This window comes from Cupressus sempervirens, chromosome 3 (genome assembly GCF_028749045.1).
Source record: "Cupressus sempervirens isolate cs-2001-9-10 chromosome 3, ASM2874904v1, whole genome shotgun sequence".
Classification (NCBI taxonomy): domain Eukaryota; kingdom Viridiplantae; phylum Streptophyta; class Pinopsida; order Cupressales; family Cupressaceae; genus Cupressus; species Cupressus sempervirens.
The window spans coordinates 1,119,688,134-1,119,710,878 of record NC_143120.1 but is presented as its reverse complement, the minus strand read 5'-3'; the positions used below and the strand labels follow the sequence as shown (position 1 = coordinate 1,119,710,878).

The window sequence follows — 22,745 nt, the reverse complement described above, 5'->3', positions numbered from 1 at the left end:
ATCTTTTATGTTGTAGAACTTTCTATATATTGTGGATATATCCCTCATTTTGTAATCATGATTCATCATGTGTTTATGCCAATAATTATGATTTTGATGCTTTTGGAGAGGCATTTGTGCATTTTTAGGAGGTCCCTCTAATTCTTTTATATTTTTTTATGTAGGGACATCTTGCATCACAAAAAAAAGGAGGGCATGATAAAATATATATATTTTAAATATGGAGAGTGACAAATTTGGAAGAAAGATAATTAAAAAATAAAAATGGAGAAAAAGACTTTCATTTATTGTGGTGCATGGGTGACATAAAATGAAAAATATAAAAAATAGTTGTCCTTTCATTTATCAAGGTGTGTAGGTGGCATTTTAGAAGTTTGTGAAAAATTTCTTAAATCATGCATTTAATATTTGTTGTGATCCACAAAGGCAATGCAATTTTCTAATTGGGCCACATGGTTGTGCTTAGTTGTATTTGGGTGAGAATTTAATATTTATTGTAAGTTGCATTTACCTTTTATCTCACATTGTTGTGTTTGTAATATCTTAACTTTGGAGGTGAAGGATCTTAGTGTATAAGATCTTAGTTGGGAAGTTCTTCTTGGTGAATTTCTTTGGGTTCAAGCTCTTTGGTTGTAAGTTCTTCTTTGTGGATGATCTCTTTTTGTGCAAGAGAGTTGGAAGCTCTTGGTTTGGAAGCTTTCTTTTTGGACACTCTCTTATATTGTAAGAATTTGGAGTTCTCTCATTTGGAGAATATTATAAGGATTTTCAAATATAATAGAAGCATGCTTTCTGAAGCATTTTGTCTTTATCTCTGTCTCTAAATTATTTTGTTTTTGGTTGAGTTGGTAAGGGTGTTGTGGCCATTCGTTAGTGATACCAAAGCATACCTTCATTAGTGGTATAAGAGCAGGAGTTCCCGAGTGTGTAGATAGATCGTCGAATGTGAAGTAATTTGCACTAGGACCTTGGGTTGGATGAAGTTTTTCAGAGAAAGATTTTTTAGCGTGTAGATAGATCGCTGACTGTGAGGCAATTTCCATGAGGTTCTTATGTTGAGTAAAGTTTGTCTTATGAATACATAATTATGGAGGAGAAAGAAGAAGATGAGTCTAGTGATTGGATGGATTTTGAGGATTCCAAGACTTGAGAAATTTAAAAAAAGAATGCAAGAAGAAATATTGTTGGATTTGAAGAAGCGGATGAATGAAATAGAAGCAAAGTTGAGAAAGAGAGGTTTCCTCCATCTGAAAAGAAATGTTGATAATTATTTGGATTTGGAAAAGAAAGAAGATCCAGTGGAGTGTCACACATGTGATACAAAAGAAGAGCAAGAGGATGAAGATGAAAATATTTGTGAACCTAAAGTTGAAGATGATGATATAGAAGAGGAAGAGCATGAAGTGGACAAGATCGATGAACCTGAAATAGATCAAGATGATTTCAAGACTGCAACAGTCAAGGAATAGTACAATGCGTGGGTTGGAGATAAAATAATTGAAGCAGTGACATACCTTGTTGAAGATGCAAACAAAGATGAAAATGTGAAAGAGCTAATTTTTTACACATCATGGGATGCTGAATTTGAGATGGATTTGACAAATAATGATGATGGTTTATTTGAGGATTTTGTTAGTGATGTGTGGTATGAAAAAGATGTGTATGGTGTTGTTGAATTTATTATAGATGCATTAAATACTGCAAGATTGGCAGAGAATGAGTGTTACACTTGGACAGAGTTAATTGGAAAGGAGTATTGTTAGCAATAGATACTTGTTCCAACTAGGTGTTTGAAAGAAAAGAAAAAAAAAACAGCAGTGGCTTAGGAGAGAGAAAGTGATGAATTTTGAAGAAAATAAAAAATAAAAAATGGAGAAAAATGTTTTTTCGTTTACTGAGGTGCATGCGTGGCATAAAAAGAAAAATATAAAAAATAGTTATCATTTCATTTATCGAGGTGTGTAAGTGGCATTTTAGAAGTTTGTGGAAAGTTTCTTAAATCATGCATTTAATATTTGTTGTAATCCACAAAGGCAAATTAATTTTCTAATTGGGCCACATGGTTGTGCTTAGTTGTATTTGGGTGGGAATTTAATATTTGTTGTAAGGTAGTTGCACTTACCTTTTATCTCACATTGGTTGTATTTGTAATATCTTGGCTGGTAAGTGCCTATTTAAGCAAGACATACAAGCATTTGTAAGAAAGCTTTGGAGGTGAAAGATCTTAGTGTATAAGATCTTAGTTGGGAAGTTCATCTTGGTGAATTTCTTTGGGTTCAAACTCTTTGGTTGTAAACTCTTCTTTGTGGATGATCTCTTGGTGTGTAAGATAGTTGGAAGCTCTTGGTTTGGAAGCTTTCTTTTTGGAAGCTCTCTCATATTGTAAGAATTTGGAGTTCTCTCATTTGGAGAATATTGTAAGGATTTTCAAGTATAATAAAGACATGCTTTGTGAAGCATTTTGTCTTCTCTTTGTCTCTATATTATTTTGTTTTTGGTTGTGAGTTGGTAAGGGTGTTGTGGCCCTTCGTCAGTTTTGTTGCAAGTATGCTTAAGATAAAGAGTCTTCCCTTCATGTAATACTATTACTTCGAGTTATCTAATTTGAGGAAGTACTGTATCTTAAATGACCTTTGAGAATAATTGCAAAGACTCCGCAAAGTTGATCAGTGTGGTGAAATAAGCAACATCGACCTCACAAGATATATCCCAATTGTCAAGAAAAGGAAGATTTTAGAAACTAATAGTAAGTGTAAAAGTTCTGTATCAAAAGGGCGAAATTCACATATAAACAGTAACAGATTGTTTTCGCTTTTCACAATTCCATTCATTTTTCAAATGCATAATCCATGGAATACCAATTCCATTTAACATAATCTCATACTATCAAATAAGTCTCCATATAAAATTTAAAATGTTTCCTAATCTAAACTTACAATCATATTAATGAGAATGCAGCATGCAGTATGTAACAAAGCTAGTCAATCAGTTTCTGTAAAGACAGTCTATCAGCAGAAAGCAAATTTCATAAGCTTCTCTGATTGTTTCATAGAAGTGATCATCAATCTATGTAATTTCTTTGACATTCACCTTAGACTTCCAAACAATGTCTTTTAATGCACATGAGAGTTTCTTGTAGAACTGCACAGAAAGAACAAAGTCATCACATAATTTGTGAGATACAAGCAAATCCCTAACTAGATCCACATATCTGCTAGAAAATGACTAGAATACTCTGAAACACAACATTTGGTAGACATATTTCACGAGTGTCTCAACCTCGTGGAATTCCAGGGTATCACCTCCAGCCTTTCGAACCTCAACCATGCAAAGTGAGGGAGCAACTTCAAATAACTAAAACACAACAGAAAAATATTTTAGTAGGAAGAAAAAATACTTCACTGTGCAAATAATAGCATAGTTAATCACACTTAAAAGAAGTCTCCAATAGTTTATAATAGTCATTTGCCTTATGTTTACAAAGCATATATTCAAATTCATTATCATATAGATGAGCTGTATTAGTACCTCTGTTGCTATGGACAAACTACCTTTTCTTCCAGTGTTGACACCTTGCAGCTTCATCTGAAAGCAAGTTATATAAGACATCCAGAAAGGAAGAGAAATTAGGTCTATTCATACTCATGTGAGGGAAGTTTGTGAATGTCACTACAAAACATTGATCAAAGTAGATTGACCTGAATCTATTCATTTGAATCCCAAAATTGCAGAATATGATGATACACCAGAAAAATACTAGTTGAAAAAATATATCAGACCTAGACCAGAATCCAAAATAAGGAGGCATACAAGATGCTTATATACAATCCAACTAAAATCAATTAGGAAAGGAGAACAAATAAGAAAGTAACTACATTTATAACAAATCCTATACCTTATAATTCTGTTTTCTAACATTGAATCCAAGAGGTCGAGAAGCTTCCTCAATTTTAGTTATTATCTCTTTCGCAGGGTGTTTGGATGTGAATCTTGTTTCTCGCTTAACCAAACCCTAATACAAGCATAAAGTATAAATCACATTAGTGAATTCCTAAATTTTAATAGAAGGAAGGCAGCTCAGAGAAATTGAAGGCATGCACTGCCTTGGAATCCTATAAATATGTCACGAAAAAAAAGCTACACAAAATTTACAAAGTAATATCAACTAAAAGAGAAATTTCCCCCATGCTTCACATTAAAATTGCAAGTGAACCTACTGACTGTCTGAATTTGGTGTTTTATACAGCCTTTCGGTTGAGAATTGTGAAAGATTAGAGAGTAATGATACTATTAAATTTTAATAAACGACAGAGATCATTATGGTCTTGTGGTGACATACTTATGTCAAGGACTGCAAAAGAAATAAACAAAAGCCTATACATAGATCTAATGTCTTGTTCTCGGACCTAATCAAATGATGCATTCTACTAGCCTGCTCCTGAGTTCCTATAGGCTTATTAGTGGTGGTTGGTGTACTCTTCTTTTCATAGGGAGCTCGTTTTTTAGGTTTCCACAATTGGGCAGTCATTAATTGGTGTTCTAGTTGGTGGTAACAGTCTTTGTGACATTTTGAGTCTTTTGAATTCTTCTCAAATTTTCTGGAGACCATCAATAGTCATGGTAAGTTATTGTTTTCGCACCTGACATTATTTTCCAGCATTAGTTATATCTCAACATGATTGGTTTCAGTTTCTGGTGCCTTGACCAGGATTTGGACGAAGCAGTTGGAATTATTTTAATATTTGCAGTTACGTTATAAAGTTATGTTTTAGTATTTATTTGAGTGTTAAATATTTCAAAGTTATGATCCCTGGGTTGGATTCCTACAAAAAGGGAAATTGGAATTTAATTTGTTTTTAATCTGTTAATGGGGACATTTTCCAGGGAAATGATTTAATTTGAATTTTGAAATTAAACTTTTCTGCTTAAAGTTCGTATCATTGCGTTTTAGCTCTCATTCCATTCATTTAGAGTTGTTCTCGTAAAATAAAATGCTGAAATCAGGGGCTACAATCTCTTAAAGTTGCATATCTCCTCCAAAATGCAATTGTTAAATCCTTAAGACACCTGCAAATAATATCTTGAGTTCGGCAGCCTGTGGTGGAAGAATTACATCATTGAACCTAGTGCTTTGCCCTTGATGCTTCACACCATGCTTCAACCATGGATGGAAAGCAATTGACCTCTGTAAATAAAATAAATGACCAATATATGCTTTAACAAACACCCAAAAAAGTTCCTTGGGTGAGAGTAATCTTTTGGATGAACAACCAAAAAAATTGCATCCATATTCTACCCCAATTGACTCCAAATGAAGGTTTAGGTTTGTCTTGTCAAGTTGCATGACTAGGTAGTAAACTCCTGTGAACTCCAAAAGGAATACTTCTTGAACACTCCAAAAAAAACTCCCAAATTTGGAATAAACTTGCATTCAAGAAACCTTAAAGATCTCCATACTTTTTCTAAAAAACCGCCAAATCAAAAAGCTTCAAAGAGGCCAACACAAATAAAGCACTAGCTAGACTTTGAATGAATCTAGATTAGAAAGCATCCAAGAAAAACCCCTCACTGCCATGGAAGCTGTTTTTCATGACAGTTTCCAACTTCAAGAAGTTCTTGGAGAAACCCTAGCAGCATATATCAAATACAAATTCTTCAAAATAAGACAAAATGAGCTACAAAATTCCTTATATCTCATTTGCCCAAAAAGACACCATTTATAATACTAAATTCCTCACAAATCGCAATCCCTGCCTTGAGTAAAATAAATAATTTTTGAAATAATCAGTGTCTCCCGAGGAACCCATCCTCAAGGAATACAAAGTTATATTTTGATATTTAAATGAATACTTAAGTGTAGTTTAACCATAATATATCATTACTTTTCTTTAAAATGTTCACTTTCTTGGAGGAAATACCAATGGAGAAATGGATACTGAAACTAAACATCCCAAGGTGTATCTGGTGACGAAGAATCATCATTGAATTCGAAACAATGACTTACTAAAATAGCCATGGATTTCAAGTAGTTTGAAGTGGAAACAGAGTGACCGAAATTGCTTTGAAAGCATCACCAAAAATCTGACTGTCAACCAAGCTCAATGCCATAATGTCTTATTCATTGTTCGAAACTCTAATTACATCATTGCTTTTTGGAAATAAGGTTTAGTAATAAAACAATTAAAATAATTATTGAACAAATAAATGATATGTTGGTGTTTTTACACTACTAAGCAACAAAATACTTAATAGCAATTTGGTGAAGATCACAATAACCTAAGGATTAGCTACTTCCTATAAACAGCTATATGTTCTTCAGATCTGGACCCAACTTCAACAAAATCATGAAAGATTTTCTACTCTTTTGGCTCTGCAAAACCAAGACGGGTGCACTTGAGGGATAAAAGATTCACAACCTGATACTACATTCACACTTCATTCACTCAATGATATCTTATAACAATATTCATCCCCTATAGCAGATTGGTCACGGTTCTTCTTAGATTTACAGATAATTTTGGGAAATAGTAGCTAACTAAGACTCAGAGGTTAAATGTAAACAAGTATTGACCAGCTTTGACATTCTTCAAACATTAAAAGTAAAATTGATATTGATTTTTAGATGTTTTCTTGACATCTATCTATGATCTTTCCACATGCTTACTGAAATAGTTGATCAGTGCCTCATCCATTGGGATTAAGAGTCTATCCAATTTCTTGATCTAATTGATTGCATTACAATCAATATAATCAACAATTCTCTCTACAAATCATTCTTACATAAATCCTTCCTAATGCCTAGAAATCTTGTCACATTCATTGAAGCATTTACTCAATTCATTGAATCAAAAGCAATAATGAATTGACATACAACTTATCCTAGTTGCATTAAATTGAACAAGCTTTACTTGCACAATCTCAAAATAACCAACCACTAAAAATGGAGACAAGATTTAGAGAGAAAAGATAATGGGGACAGTTTATCTTTTCATTAATCTTCTTTGAAAATTATATAACATTTGGTAATGCTCAGAACAATTCAAAATAAGACATCATGATCATAGACAATTAATGTATTCTCAGAATTTGCAGAGAAAATACATCAAAGAGTTGATGTCAAGAAAAGAATGCACTGAAAAGACTAACAGAACTAAAAGTTATGCAAATGAATTGGACCCCTTCTCTAGCCTTGGAATCTCACTTATATAGTGTGAGATGCAACAAGCTTCAGGCTTTGAGAAAACTGACAGCTGTCCTTAAGACAAAAAGATATTTACATTGTTACTATCACCAAAAAAACAAAAATTGGTGCAACAGAATGTCTTTCATCATGAATATTCTTTAGTGGGGACCACTTTCTACTACACATTTTGCTGTTGAGGATTTTATGATTGGCTTTGTTGTTGTTGTTGTTCTTCCTCAAAGTGTGTGATAGTTGGTTCTACATGTGATGGGCCTTGTTTTGGTACTTGCAAGCTGAGTTGAACTTGAGGTATCCCATCCATGTCATCTTGTACTAACAGATCAACAGTCACCATCAGTTGTCCTGTTGCCAAGTAATCCTTTTGGGGCCCTATTTCGGTAACTGTAATTGGTTGCTTACCCTTGTCCTCTTCTACTTTTACTGATGTGTCAATTATTTGTACTTCATCCTGTTCCATTTCATCATCATCAGTTTCACCACATTCTAATTGCTTTGCATGAATGAAATCTGCCATCCACTTGTCAAAAAGTGTATCATCTGACCAATTAAAATGTAGAATATCATGCAGCTTCATCACATACTCTCCGATTTTGTCAATCTCCACAAAATCTTCCCTCAAAGAATCAAACAATAATTGAACTTTTACAACTTCTTCAGTTGTAGCTGCCCACCATGCATTTCCCTTTTCATTTATGACCTTATTCATTTGAAGGCATAAGAGGTCATTCAATTCATAGGCCCATTCTTCCTTATTTTTCAACTTATCATTTTTATCTATGGCATGTGGGAAGAGTTCAAAATTAATACTCTCGTATTTGTCAAGATAACTTATGATCCTTTTTTGCAATACAACTCTCTTATCATCAAACTCTTATATATCATTGGTTAAATCATAAGTTTTTTCTATATACTCACAGGATAAACTGGTAATAGAAAAACACAGAAGAGTTATTTCTTCTACTCCATTTGTTGACAATTGGCTTCAGGGCATCATCATCTGCTTTTAGCTCATTCCATGTATGTACTACATTTGCTAACTGCTCATAGAAAGTTGGCCAATCAATTTTATTAACTAAATACATGATCACTTTCCTTAGCCTATCCTCATATTGAATCTCTAACTCTACATGCAACGCCCACAGTTTACTCTTCTCTTCTTCAAATCCTCTGCAGTGTAATACTGAGGTCTCTGTGGTGTGTCTAAAATTTCAATAAAAGAAGTGGATTTAAAAGGCTCCACTGGTGGATGAGGATAAGTGATTCTAGGCCTACTAGATTGCCCTCGGTGTCCCATTAATTTATTTTCAAGTTCAATCCTCTTTTGAACTTCTTTATTATAGGCAGCCAAAACTTTCTCATACTTATCCTACAACTCTAACCTTTCTCTTCTATCTCTCTGAGTTGTGGCTAAGGTGAAGTTAGATGATCCAACACCTAGCTTTGCAACCTCTTCACTTGTAGTTTCTTCAACTATCTTTACAATTAGATTTCCTATCAGGTCAGTGTCATCAAGCGGGGAAGAGCTAGTTCTAGATCCTTTTCTCATTGACCAAATTACCAATGCAGCATGATCCTCACTCAATTTGACACCATTCATTTCTTTCTCCCCTTTCTCATCTGTACTTAATTTTTTGGTAACAGAATTAAAAACCATTGCATCTGCAATATCCCAATTGGGCAGCAGCAAAACCCCAGACGATTTTATCATTTTCCTTCATTCTTCTGGAGTCAAGTTCTTAAATTCCTACATCATTTCCTCCTTTATTTGGTTTTGCAGATCTGCGTCCTCCATTTCAAGATGCTCTATCTTCATTTTATTACATTTTTCTTCAAAAAGTCCCATGTTTGTCCTCCAAGCAAACTGATAGAAGGCTCTGGACTTAACAAAATTGTCATCAAAAATGAATTCTTGGCTAGCCTGTTCCACCACAAGGTCCAGCTCCCTTCCTCTATAATCAGCAATAGTTAAATCAAGGCTTGGCAGAGGAGGTTCCTGAGGATTTCCCTCAACCAATTATGATGTATTAATCCTTGGGATCCCAACTTTTCCACCTGCTCCTTAGTGAGTTGTTCATCTCCTATGTGTAATGGGGATTGAGTGGGTGAATACTCCTCTATTTGAGGCACTTGTTCCTTTTCTACCTTTTGCCTCTTGCGCATAGGATCGTTAGGTCTCTCCTCCAGAATAGCAATAGTTGATCCTATTATTTGTTTTCCTTTATCTATTGTGGCCCTTTTATTCTGAATTATATTACAACCAAGTCTTTTTTGAACAACTAATTGCCTTGATCCTACTGCAGGGGTGAAAGACAACCTTCTCATGACCTCTCAGGCGTTATCAAGAAAAGAATTAATAAAGAATAATTTCTTCTCATTCATGACTTCCATAATCTTAAGAAAAGTAGTCTTTAGTTTATTCAATTTATCTGCCTCTACTTTTGCATCATCTAGAGGCTTATACTTATTATCAAAACAATTAATGAATTCCAAAACCCTAGAGTAGACTCTCCACTTCTCCTTTTTTATCTCTTGCTCTTGCAAAGAGAACTCACTCCTTATTATGTCTTCCGAGAAGTAGAGTTGATGCTTGATGCAGTGTATCTTACAAATCAACCAATAAGTGGGATACATGATAATCCCTTCAATATCCATTAAATAAATTCCATTGTTAGAGGCATCTCATGAGGCAAAACACAACATGTTTTAATACAAAAACAACAATTCTTATCCATTCACATATCCTGAATTCTATATCTGATTCCATTGTTCATAACTTCAGTTCTAAATGTCTTCTTGAAAAACCCTTTGGTGAACTTGTTCCAAATTAGAAATAATAAAACATATCTAAAGATGAGCCAAAATAAATAAATCCATTGCAAGTTATAGTCTATGTACTTAGACCCATTTTCTCTGTCATAAACCAGATACAAAACTAATAACCCTTCCTAGGGCATCAAATAACTTTCACAAAACAAATTCAAATAACTCCAAACCAATTCCAAATTATCTATTTGTGAGTCTAGTTTCCAAATCTGTAAGCCATTAATTTATCAAATACATAAATCAATGTATAAGCACAAATCTTTGTCCGCAACACCATTGAAGGAATTTAAAAAGCAATTTTCACTCAAATCTTCATAACCTTCACAAATCTAAATGAAAATGATTCAAACCAATTGGAAATGAAAGATAGTTCACATATCTTTCCAATGAATATTATTAGAGGTCCTAAGTATCCAAAATGTGCCTATACCACACGCTGCAACATAACTGTATTCAGGGAATCTCAAATCTGCAAATACCCACTTTCACCAAAATGCTCACAACTTATTCATTTCTTCATAAAATTGAACCAAACAAAAAACATAAGGAGGAGGATTTATCATTCTATCTATCCATTACTATATTACATGGTTTCCAGGCCGTACAGGTCCATACAAGTCCTAGAAACAACACTAAAACTTAAAAAACCAATCAAAACAACAATAATAGAATGCACCAAAATGTATCAAAATATTTCCTCTTCTCCAATATTGATTTGGTTCAACCATACAATGGTATTTATATGCATTTGATAGTTAACTACCCCCAAGACCAACCATATACCTTTTTACATCATTTTTGTATTGTTAGCAAGTTTCTCAATGTTGCATTTTACAACTTTTTATGCAACTTTTACATTTTTGACAAAATGGCTTCATAGCCTTTACAACTTGACCCAAATACAATATAAATGACTCAAATAGATTTAAATATCTCAAATAAGGAATCTTAACTTTCTCATGTTCTTGTACTTTAGGTGCTCCTGCACCAATGCTCTTTTGAACCAGTTTCAGCCCTTCCCCTAAATTTATCAAAAAACCCCTCACTATCACAAAAAAGGACATGGCATACATCCATTTTATGCTGGTCCAAGAATTTATACATGAACACCCAACCACCCTTAGTGATTATGAACTGGTGAGCCACAATACAAGTGGGGAAAATTGAGCCCCTAGATCTATCAGCCAATTGTGCTTCCTCCAATCCACCTATCTACCATAGCATTTCAGCTATCCCTACCTTCAGAGGCACATGGTAAGGTAGTACATGGGGAGTCCCTTGGAAACCATAAACCCTAAAAACTGTAGAAACAGGGTAAGGTATAATATCTACCCAGTTGTGGGATGCTTCCAAACCAGAAGGATTGTCCATAGGCCTGATAAAATCCAACAGTGTCTTGGGAATTCTGGGATTGTCCCTTAATATGAGGCTTCTCAACCTGGATGCAAAATACCTATCAAATCTAACAAAGGTGGCCTCCTTTGCATCCCAAGTCATATTTGCACTCCATAACTGGACTAGCAGAGCTTCTCCTTCATATTCTCTATTCAAACCTATCTCCTTTTCAAAGTAGGTAACCCCTTTAAATAAGAACATGTGCATCAATAATGAATAATGGCCAAATGTCTTCTCCACCTTGCTCTTTGCAGTCCTATTTAATCCTATATAAATCTCCTCTGCTATATAAGATGTTAAATCAAAGATAATATCCACACCAAAAGAAGAGATCTGTGTCATCATATACATGAACTTTATTGGCTTAAAATTTTGTTCATCCTCACCAAAACCCTACACAAAGTCATGTATATATCTATGGCAAATATTCCTTCTTAAAAGGCTCTTTAGTTGATGCTATAACAAAAGTCAAATTTCCAATTGTGGCCAACTGTGCTCTCAGTGCACCTTGCCTAACCTGATCCTTCTTAGACAAGTATTCCTTCTCCAGTCCTGGCAGGTCAATGATCTCATGATAATCTGTGAGTGGCTCCAAACCAAAAACCTGTCAAATTTCTTCAGCATTAATCCTTATCAGACATTCCCCATCTACTCCTCTCATTATCCTGGCTACTGGGTCATAATTTCAGGCAATGGCTGTGAAAAGGTTTGAATCCATGAAAACCCCAAGGGCCACTAGTTTACCCAAATCAAAATTCCAAATATTTTCATGGGGGGCAAACAACTTTCTTTCTGAAAACCATTTCTTAAAAAGATGGAGCCCTGTTTTGGAAGTAATAGCATCCCTAACCCAATTCCCTTTATCATATAAACCATTTGCAATCTTGAGCCAAGGGTTCACAGGAATTAGCTTTTTTATCTAGGTTGACTCATTCGTGGACTCAGTTAATTGTTCCAGAAAGTCATCATGTATGTTTCCACTAGCATATTCTACCTTCCCCAAAAAACCCTTCTTTGGAGGCATATTTGATAAAAATGTGGAATACCAGAATGCTTTGAACTATATAATGAATTAAGAAACTTACTTGGCTCTTTATTATCCTTTTCGAAGTTTTGCAATAAACATCGGATACAGAAAACCCTTTTGCAATTCAATCAAGCGAGAATAATTTTTCAACAAGTTCTTAGCTCTCTGAAAATTTGGAACTTGTTTGTGTAGAGAAGAATTTGTGAAATCCTGCAATATATCTCAGGTTTTACTTTGCACAAAAATCCTAATTCTTCATAAATGTATCGTAAGGAAAACAGGGTGGCACCACCTTCTAATTTTAAAAACAAGCTGTCGATTTTAAAAAATTCGACGATTGAGGAATAAAATCATTAATGACTCAGTTTCAATCCTCCAGGTTAGTAGTCAACCCAATTAAAACTTTCTACATAGGTCTTTCCTTTCACTGCTGGCAAGTTACACTAGACCCACTAGTGCTTTTGGAAACGTGTCATGCTCTCGCTATGTTGCTAAGCATAAACATCAAGCAACTTTTCATAGCGACATAGCGACCATCAATCATGCTGCCTTGATTGGACGATGAACATTCCATGATCATTTCATTGCAAATGTGGTGGGTCCGCCTAGCTTTCCTTTGGTCACCATGTCACGAACAATAAAGATTGAGAAAATTTCCATAGTGACATAGCGACCACCATCGATCTCAAAGAGATCTGACGGCACAAATCAGCAAGTACATTTCCCTGAGTGCAGATCCATAGTGGCATATAATATCATACCATCCCGACATGCTGACATGTTGTATAGGTAATCTTTACGACACCGCTTTTAAAATCAGGTCTTGCCGTATTTCCTTTTTTTGCGACGGTTGCTATGTCGCTCCCAATAAAAACCTTGTGATTTCTCATAGTGACAATGCAACCACCGTAAATTTTGAAGAGATTTGATGGTAAAGATTATTTCGGGAACTTTAGGGAACAAAATGAATACTCTTTTAAAAGGTTCCCGAAAAAGGGTAATTTAAAATGACTTTCCCACCCGATTATAAGGAAAAGGCATACAACCTAAGATGCTTGCTTAGGGCAACAATTTTGCAAAACACTAATTAAGGTTTTCTTAGGGTTAACAAATTTAAAAGATATCAAACCCTAATTTGCACAAGAAGAACCAAGAACATTTACTGTGAGACATTCAGAAAAGCAAGAAGTAAAAACATGACCAACATGATAATAAATAGATATTGTATATTAATGAACAGATATATAATATTATAATATAAACTAATTTATTGTTAAGTATAATATGATAAGATATTATTTATTAAATATATACTAAACACACACACATACATCTCTAAAAATATATTTAAAACATATATTTTAATGTATATTATAATAATATTATTAATAAATATATATTTTGTAGTATATTATAATAATATTATTATTAAAGATCCTCCATCTAGGATAGACTAACATGGAACCTAGGGATGGGGGAAGAAGCTCTCTTCTGACACGACTCTTGGGGAGGATATGGTGCTTTGAAAAAGGATGGTAAACTAGCAAAATTAAGGTTGACACATGAAGCTAGATGGGGAAAAAAAATTATAGATTATGTGACCTTTGAGGATAGAGGAAAAGGTTGAAAATGGGAGGATTTTAAGGACATGGACCTCCCACCTAAGGAAGCGTAAGATCTAAAAAGAACCTTATCAAACTAGAAAGTAACTTTCAATTTTGGCAAGAACAAATTTATGTGGGATGGAAGGAAGAGTAGGGAATACAATGAGGAGTATAAATTCCTCAAGTCTCTTCAAATGAGCACAAATGACTCTCCCTACAATATTATGTTGGAATAAAGCTTGTTTGCCTAAGGCGAGATTTTTCACCTGGTTAGTTTTAAATAGGAAGTACTTACCTTAGAAAGATTAAAGAAAATGGGATAGCAAGGCCCAAGTAGATGTCCTTTATGTGAAAATGAGGAAGAATCCATCGACCACATTTTTTTGCATTTCCCTTATTTGATTCAATGCTGAAAATGGCTGTGTTCATAATTGGGGTGGGTAACAGCATTTCCAAGAACTATAATAGATAAGCTACAGGCTTGGCCCCTCTGTAGAAAGGATAGTATTTGTGGTTCTTTATGGATATCTACACCTCCATAGTCGTATGGGAATTATGGAAGAAACGCAACCAAAGAATTTTTCAAGATAAGAAGATGAATGAAGAACAACTTCTAATTAAAATTGAGACTTCTATCATTGAAATTACCAGCCGTCGGGTTTTGAATAAACAAAAGGAGGTTATAATGTCTCATTGGGATAAGAAAATGAGACGCAAGTGAATAGGTCTAAAATTACCCCCCTTTATAGGAGCAGGGGGGAACTTCAAAACGAAAACAAGAGATGTGCCAATGGCAACGACCCAAGGAGGGATAGTTTAAACTCAATTTTAATGGATCTTCAAGAGGGAATATGGGTAGAGAAGGCATTGGTTGTTGTATCCATAACTTAGAAGGTATACAGATAGTAAAGTTAGCAAGATATATAGGAATAGAAGCTAATAATTAGGCGAACTAATGACTTTAGTTAAAGGACTAGAAATGTGCAAAACTCTTGGTTGCAAGAATGTAGAGATTGAAGGAGATTTTGCAATTATAATAAATGCTGTAAGGAAAGAATCCCTCATTAATTGGAGACTGGACTCAACTTTATCTAGAGTCCTCTCACTATGTCAGACCTTTGACAAGATCACAATCAATCATATATACTAGGAGGGAAATCAAAGAGAAAATGAATTAGCTAATATATGTATAGAAGAAGGTCAGACATAAGAAGTCAAAATTTCAGTATAGGAACTCCATCAAATTAGGGATGGTTTAGATTTTTTAGAATTTCAACCATAGTATACATCTTATTATCCCTGGAAAGATTCAAGGGTCTTTCTTTAACTTTTACCCACTGCAAACATCTCGCATCCCAAGACAATATGGTTGGATAGACAAATCCCTTGTGGAAGATGATTTTGAAGACTGGGAAAATGAGTGAGGTGAATTTGGAGGTTTTGGAATCATCCATTTTGGACTCTATGGAAATTTAGAATGACGGGGAGCCTCTTTCACCCCATTTTATGTCAGTAGAGTAACATAGATTTATTATTGTTGTATTTTTATGCAACTAAGCTCGCACGGTGTCACAAATTGATAATCATGTTGCTTAAAATATGTTTTCTTAGTTGAGGAATGACTATTTCACTCTATTAGTGATAGTTTGTGATGATTTAGATCTATACTTTATTTTTGTTTAAAGAATGGTTTTATCACTTTATATTTCATTTCTATGCCCTTTCTATATTCATGTTTTGTGACTTTTCAGAGCTTTATCCTTAACATTAGTGCAAGATGTAGTGCTTAAATTATATATAGATCCTAATCAGAGGCAAAAGAAGAAGGGAAGGGTGAGGAACAACTTAGAAGGGAGGTGGAAAAATGTAACTTGGGACTAAAAGCTGATTATCCGGATGTATCAATGTACTTTATGATGTATCAAGGCTTAGACCATTTATCTATAAAAAAACATTATTATTAAAAGCTATCAATTCACCCTCAGCCACTCTAGTCATGTATAGAATCTAATTCCATCATTATACACGAAGTAGCCCTACCATTCTAAAGGGAAAAAACAAGCCAACCTATAACAGGAACTAGGCAACCTACAACTTTCCGCCAACCCTTGCCATAGTAGGGGGCCTTGGAAGCCGTGGGGGCCACCCCTACAATATATATCTTAAAATATATACAAAACATATTATAAATTATAAACTAAATAACTGAAGTATGAGATATTAGTCTTGGAAAGGTCACAACCTTGAAAAGTCATTTCCCTTCTCTCTCCCCATACAAGAGGGAAAGGAGAATTAAGTTAAAAGGAGGCATGAACAAGGAGTCAGCATTTTGGGCATATACAGTCATCAATTTAATCAACCAATCAGCAACAGTTATCCAATCAGAGGTAGGAGATCTTACAAAGTCGATAATTACAAATCTAAATGGTATATATAGCGAACTCGAACATTGCATGGCAATAATAGGAAGATGTCAAAAGTTAGGACCTTGCTATGACCGACTATTCTCCCATTGGAGATTCTTGGTGTTGGATTCGGTGAAGCCCAAATTGGTCAGTTTCTTTGTTACGTCTGGTGAAGCCCATTTTAGCAACTTTCTCTCAAGGATGTATTTGGACCAGTTTTTGGTAAAAGTGTTTGTTGGCACTTGATTTTCCTTATTGGTTATAGATTGGCTTGATCCAAGAAACTGATGGGATCTGAGTTATTGCATATCTTTCTTAAGGAAAGAGATCAGTTAGAAGGAATTGTTATCACAGAGGTGAGAGATCATTGTTTCAATTACTTGACACTATTATGGCACCCTTTTCCATTGATGTCAAAGGGTGAGAGATTCGTATGAGAAACCTTCATCTGGGAAGGTATGTCAATGGGAAGCAAGGAAGCTATATATGTTGAGGATATTCAAAAAGATGTATTTAGAAGAATTCTAGATTGATGTTTTTTCACCATAAGTTGTCATCAATGTCAAAGGGGAAGATTGTTGGAATTAGGGGAGATTGTTGAGATGGCAGACATGTTGTATTGATGATAGGTTTTGTCATTGATTTAAGCATATGTTTTGTGGTTGAAGACAAAATCAGATTTTGTATGTTGCAGGCTATTAAATTTTATTTTATATAGGGACATTATTGAGAACATCCAAACAAATGTGGCTATTGACGAGAGCCATTCATGTTTCATTTTACGCCACATTTTAGCCCCTTTCTTATGCCTCTAATCCCATTCTAATATTCCATTTCTTTATCACTCCCTACTATTTTACCATTTTATGTTGCATATGATGTAATAGAAACAAGTAATATTTAATTTAGCTTTGTGGATAAAATATATGAATAATAAACATTAGATAGCATTTATTAGTTTTCACTTGTATTATGTTGAGAAAATATATTGTGCTATGACTTACTCTAAACATGTGAGCATTTCACAACTCACTAATTTTGGTCATGAAAATATTTGTTCATAAAATAATTTGTTTATATAGATATAACCAATTAATATTTAGTTTTAATTTGGCAGATGATATCTCCTGACCTTAAAGTAATATTCTATTTTATTTTGTTCTTCATCTTAGGACCATACACTTTCTCCACCGTTTTAAGTTTCTCTATTTTAGAATCCTATATTGTTTTCTTCATTTCTGAGTTAATTGTTTCCAACAAATAAACCAATTGTAAGCCACAAAACAATAGAAAAGTGGCATGAAAATAGGAGCAAATGCTAGAAAATAGGTGCAGGAGAAAAGCATATGAATAATGTTAAAAAATTAAGGACATGTGAGCATAAAAATTAGTATAGAATTTGTTGAATGCCTTCATTATATAAACTTATAAAGGCAATATTGTAAAGGAAAAGGAGAAGACTTGTATCATTTTTTGGTCAGTAATAATATATCATTATTTCTTCTGATCAAACCAGTGTAGAGAAGCTTCTATTTCTTTCACCATATAGAATAGGAGCAAGGAGCCACTCCTTTGGGAAGCTCGGTGATGTTTATTATTGTTGTGTTTTTTATTTTTGACTTTTATTTAATTATAATAGACATTAAGATTTAAATGTAGTGACATTTATTATTTTTGTTTATGTTGTTTCTTTTTAATATAATTTAATTATGACAACTGTTAAGATTTAAATGTAGTGTAATTTATATTTTAGTATTTTTTGTAAAGTTCAGTTTTATGGGAGATTTTATAATTTCGGTTTGTTTATCAAAGTTTGATTGGTATTAATGATTTGATGAGAAGACTTATCAATTATTAATAAGTTATTTGTTTTAGATTCTTTTGTTTGTGTAGTTTCTATTGTCAGGAAGTGATAGCTCCTGTCACCAGAGTTATTTTGAATTGTCATAGGTTTATATTCTAGTTGCATTTCATCCCCACTCAGATCGCTATCTTCATCCCTTCAAAAGATAGCCACAATACCTTGCACAAGTCTATGATCCCTGGATTAACATTTTAGGAACAAACTATGTAAGTGAATCTTAAACTTTTATAGAAATTTGATACCAAGTTTTGGTTCATAGATTTTTCCATCAACTACAAAGTTTGAAGATGGCTTCATGCAAGGAAGGAGTATGCTTGAATGTCATGATGTCTCCAAAGAAGTGCCCACATCTTCATATAATGAAGAGTTGCATGATAATGAAAACATCCCAATAGGATCTGCCATGCATTCAGATCAATCTTACAAAGAACATGAGGCATCTACAAAAGACTACAAGAGTCTCTTTGTGGGTGACGTAGAGATTGTCTAATAGCACATATGAAGATAAGCCAATGATGGTGACTCCACATCTTATGTGAGTGTTGATGATTAAGTTGGTCTAGGAGACATGATCCCTACATATGGTGCAGGTCCTTCATGGGATGGATCTACTATTTGTTGTGAGGTTTTCACACCATCGCCCCAAAATTTTGGGGACCCCCTTTTTGGATCGCCTCGACAAGTTTTTGGATTGTTCAACAATTTTGATTTTTCGATAATTTTGAGCCTTGGACACTTTTAGGCCAATGGGATAGACTTGGCTTATTTTCACTTGATTTTTTTTTAACTTGATTTTCTACAGCCACCAATTCTATCCTTAGGCCGAACAAATTTCAAAGTTAATTCCAACTTGGCAGGATAAAATTGTGAATTTTGTACTTAGACATTTTCTTTAGAAAATTTGGATATAATTGTATAAATTTGGATAATTTTCAAAAAATGAAAATTTTGTTAAACTTGGTTTTTTAGAAAATCTTAATTATTTTTTGGTGTAGAAAATTAATTTTTGTGATGATGAAATCAAATTGCAAAATTGATTGTAGACTTGAGAGAAATAATTTTGTTTGTGTTAAAATGCTAAAATTGCTTAGCAAAATCGATTTGAATTAAAATTGCAAAATTTGGCTTTAAATGGATTAAATTGCCTTGAAATCTTTTTTGCCATTTAATGAAATTGGTAATTTAATATTGAAAAAATGGCTTTTGATTAGCCAAAATCCGATTTTAATGACATATTAATTACCAAATCCTCATTAAATGGAAATATTTAACATCTCCAAGGCACCATTTAATTTCTTTTTGCAATTTAGAACTAATTGGCAATTTTCATCATAGCAAAATTAATTTTAGCTAAGTATTTAATTGTGGGCCATAATTTTGCATTAATTATTTGTTTTTCTTTCTCCCAGGGTCTAAGTCGGCTAGCTTGGAGAGAGTAAGAAAGTTGGGTATAAGAGGACACCTCTCTCCCATTTCCTCCTCACTTCTCACTTCTCCTTCACAAGGTGTTGGCGATTTTGCAAGAGCAGATCTGCACTCTTCTTGCTTGGCGAAATTTGTGGAGGCAAATTTTGTGGAAGGCGAATTTTGTGGGAGCCGAAATTTGTGGGGGCCGAAATTTGTGGGAGCCGAAATTTGTGGAAGATAAAATTCTGATTTTTGCAAGAAGCTGCGATTTTTGCCCTAGGTTGGGTAATTTTATTTGGAGGTGAATCACATGATAAATTTCTGATTTGCAAGTGGATTTGAAGTTCTTGAGGTCTAGTCCCAATTCCGAAAAGTCGTCGTACGATTATTGGTTAAGGTGAATTTTCATCATTTAGAGTTGCAAGGGGTCCTTAAGCTAACATCCTTCTTTTGTTCTAGTCTTAGGATTGCTTCCCTTGGTTCTACTTGCCTTCTAGTCCACCACTCTACCATCTCGTAATAGGGCGACGAGCATGGAGGATGTTAGTGCAAGTAAGAATCCCAAGCGGACAAGACTAAGAAAGACAAAGAGGATATGATGCCCAAAACACCCTTCTTGAAAATGAAGAGAATAACCGACACCAATATCAGTATAGTGGACATGATACAGATGAAAGATAGACTAAAGGAAGGACAATCCCCCTTGGCAAAGAGGATGTCAACGAGACAAATTTTGGATCGAAGTTGGATGAGTTAGGAAAGGTTGATATCAAGAAAAAGCATTTGGGCACCCTTTCCTCTCTCAGTGCTTTTATCGGATTTGCAAAGGACTATGAGAAGGATCGCGAAAGGATACTAAAGCAACGAGCAACGTGGCAAAGTCAACGGAACTCAAGGTGAAACACACACCTTGTCCTCCTATGGAAGAAGTTAACGAAAGGCTAGCTAACTTCATTGCTTTAGCTAAGAAAATGAAAGAAAAGGGAAGATTTATATTAGAAGATCATTTGATGTAAGTGGCCATTTCCCTTTCTTGTAGAATGGGACAAGTGTCTATTTCTAATTGGCCACCATTTTGGTGCCTTCCTCATTGGTTGCCACCTTTTGCACTTTTTTCATTGGTCCATTGATGAGGTGGCGGCTTCTCATTGGCTGATGGGTGGCAACCCTAATTAGGGTTTTGAGGATCCAATCTGGATCATTGATCTTGTTTTGATCTCCACCGTCCATTGTATTTTTGGCCCCTATATAAGGCCATTTGCTCTCATTTGTAAAGTGTTGGAGAAATTGTTGCGAAGATAATACCAAAATTGCTCTCTTTTTCATTGTTGCGATTTGCATGTTGATCAAGAACATTGGGTATTATTGCATGTTTTCTACTTCCACTTACTTAGATTTCTTTTCAAGTTGTTAAAGTTGGTTTCATTTCAAGTTGTTTAAGTGAAGTTAAAGTAGATGAATAGTTGTATGGTAGCATTAGTAAATGTTTGATAGGGATCAATACTAGACCACTAGCATCCTAGCAGCTGGTTGGGAAGCCTTGTGTGGTAAACTAGTCTATTATTCTTTTGAATCATTGCACCTGTGGAAATGAGGCCGCTGGTCAGCTCTCATTAGGTTTGATCCCCATCCATTTGCTAAGCTTCCATTCATAGGAATAGTAGTAGAATAGTGAGTAGCTGGGTAGTCGAAGCTTAGAGAAGCAAGTTAGAGGAGTAAGTTAAGTATCAAAGCACATCCATTCACTTTCCACAACCATCGCTTTCCCATCAACATCATCACAAGCAGACACATCCTTCATCACCATCACCATTTTATCTTCCACCTACACATTTCACAAACCGAACCACCATCGCCTTCATCCCACCAAAGTCCAAGTCATCCTTGAATGAATAGCATAAGGCCACCTACGTGATTACCAACAAATCACATGGATAAAATTGAGTGAGTATCCACAAGAGTAAGGAACATTGGAGTTATTCTCATATCCCATGAGCAATAACTTTTCAAGAGAGGAATTGTATGTTTGATACTCTGTATCAAATGTTCAATTGCTAATATGTTATGTAAGTGATACAAAACTCACATCAACACTATTAACCATAGTGTTGTTCCCACTTCATCTACAAGTTGGGCATGAGTGATGGAATTAATAGAATTGATATGTGTAATGAAGGACAATCAGTAACTTCATTGGTAACTGATTTCTCTCATACACCTGCTAGCTCACATAATTTGGTGAGTAAATTGAAAGTCTCTGAAGAGATAATTGTTCAATCTCTATCACATTTTGATAACATTTATGGGATGATTGAAAAACAATTTGTGAAGCACAACTGAAAAAGAGACAAAAAGGTCTCAAAGAGAGATTTTCACATTTGCAAGTGATTAAGGGAGGGATGAAAAGAATAAAAAACAGATTTTCTACATCTTCTTTGAGATCATGATCGTCTCCTCCATCCCATTGAGATTTCTTTAGAGGCATTGAGGAAGAAGTAAACATCCTTACTTTTGAGCTCTCAAATACTAAAGACACCCTAGAAGCTACCAAAGTGGCACTTCATGAAGCAAAAAATTAGGTAGATTAGCTTGGTCAGAAAATGATTGTGTCACATTCTTCTATGATAAGTATGAGAGGTATGGAGGACCAATGTAATAACCCTGTTCAGTTATGACTCTAGCAATACCACTTATTCAAAAATTTGACATTTCAACAAACACTTGGTAGACAACCCAATTATCACTAAATATATGGTATTTATAATTCCAAAACACGGTATCAAAATATGCAACAATTGTTCACAAGTTCAGTTAATCTTAGCCCTAAACATTGCTCAAATAAAAATCAAGCATTAGTATATAAATCTACCATGTGAATTTGCACATTTAAATCTGAAACAACAAATAGCTCACAACAAATTCTAAATTTATTCATTAACTTACTATGCTTCAGACAATATGCTACAACAATTCATCAATGCTGAAAATACTAAATAGAGAATTACACCAAATAGTA

At 34.4% G+C, this 22,745-nt stretch overlaps 1 protein-coding gene across 1 annotated transcript in view; it reads right to left on the bottom strand.

Annotated features, from left to right (window-relative positions):
* Positions 1-2,788: 2,788 nt before the first annotated feature.
* Positions 2,789-22,745, bottom strand: part of LOC149570729 (CBL-interacting protein kinase 23-like) — a 161,953-nt gene continuing 141,996 nt past the window's right edge. Inside the window, exons 11-14 of the mRNA XM_089823257.1 lie at positions 3,896-4,012; positions 3,529-3,585; positions 3,280-3,354; positions 2,789-3,141 (exon numbers count right to left, since the gene is read on the bottom strand). Coding sequence (XP_089679383.1) covers positions 3,067-3,141; positions 3,280-3,354; positions 3,529-3,585; positions 3,896-4,012 — 324 coding nt within the window. The 3' untranslated portion in view covers positions 2,789-3,066. The remainder of the gene's footprint in view (positions 3,142-3,279; positions 3,355-3,528; positions 3,586-3,895; positions 4,013-22,745) is intronic.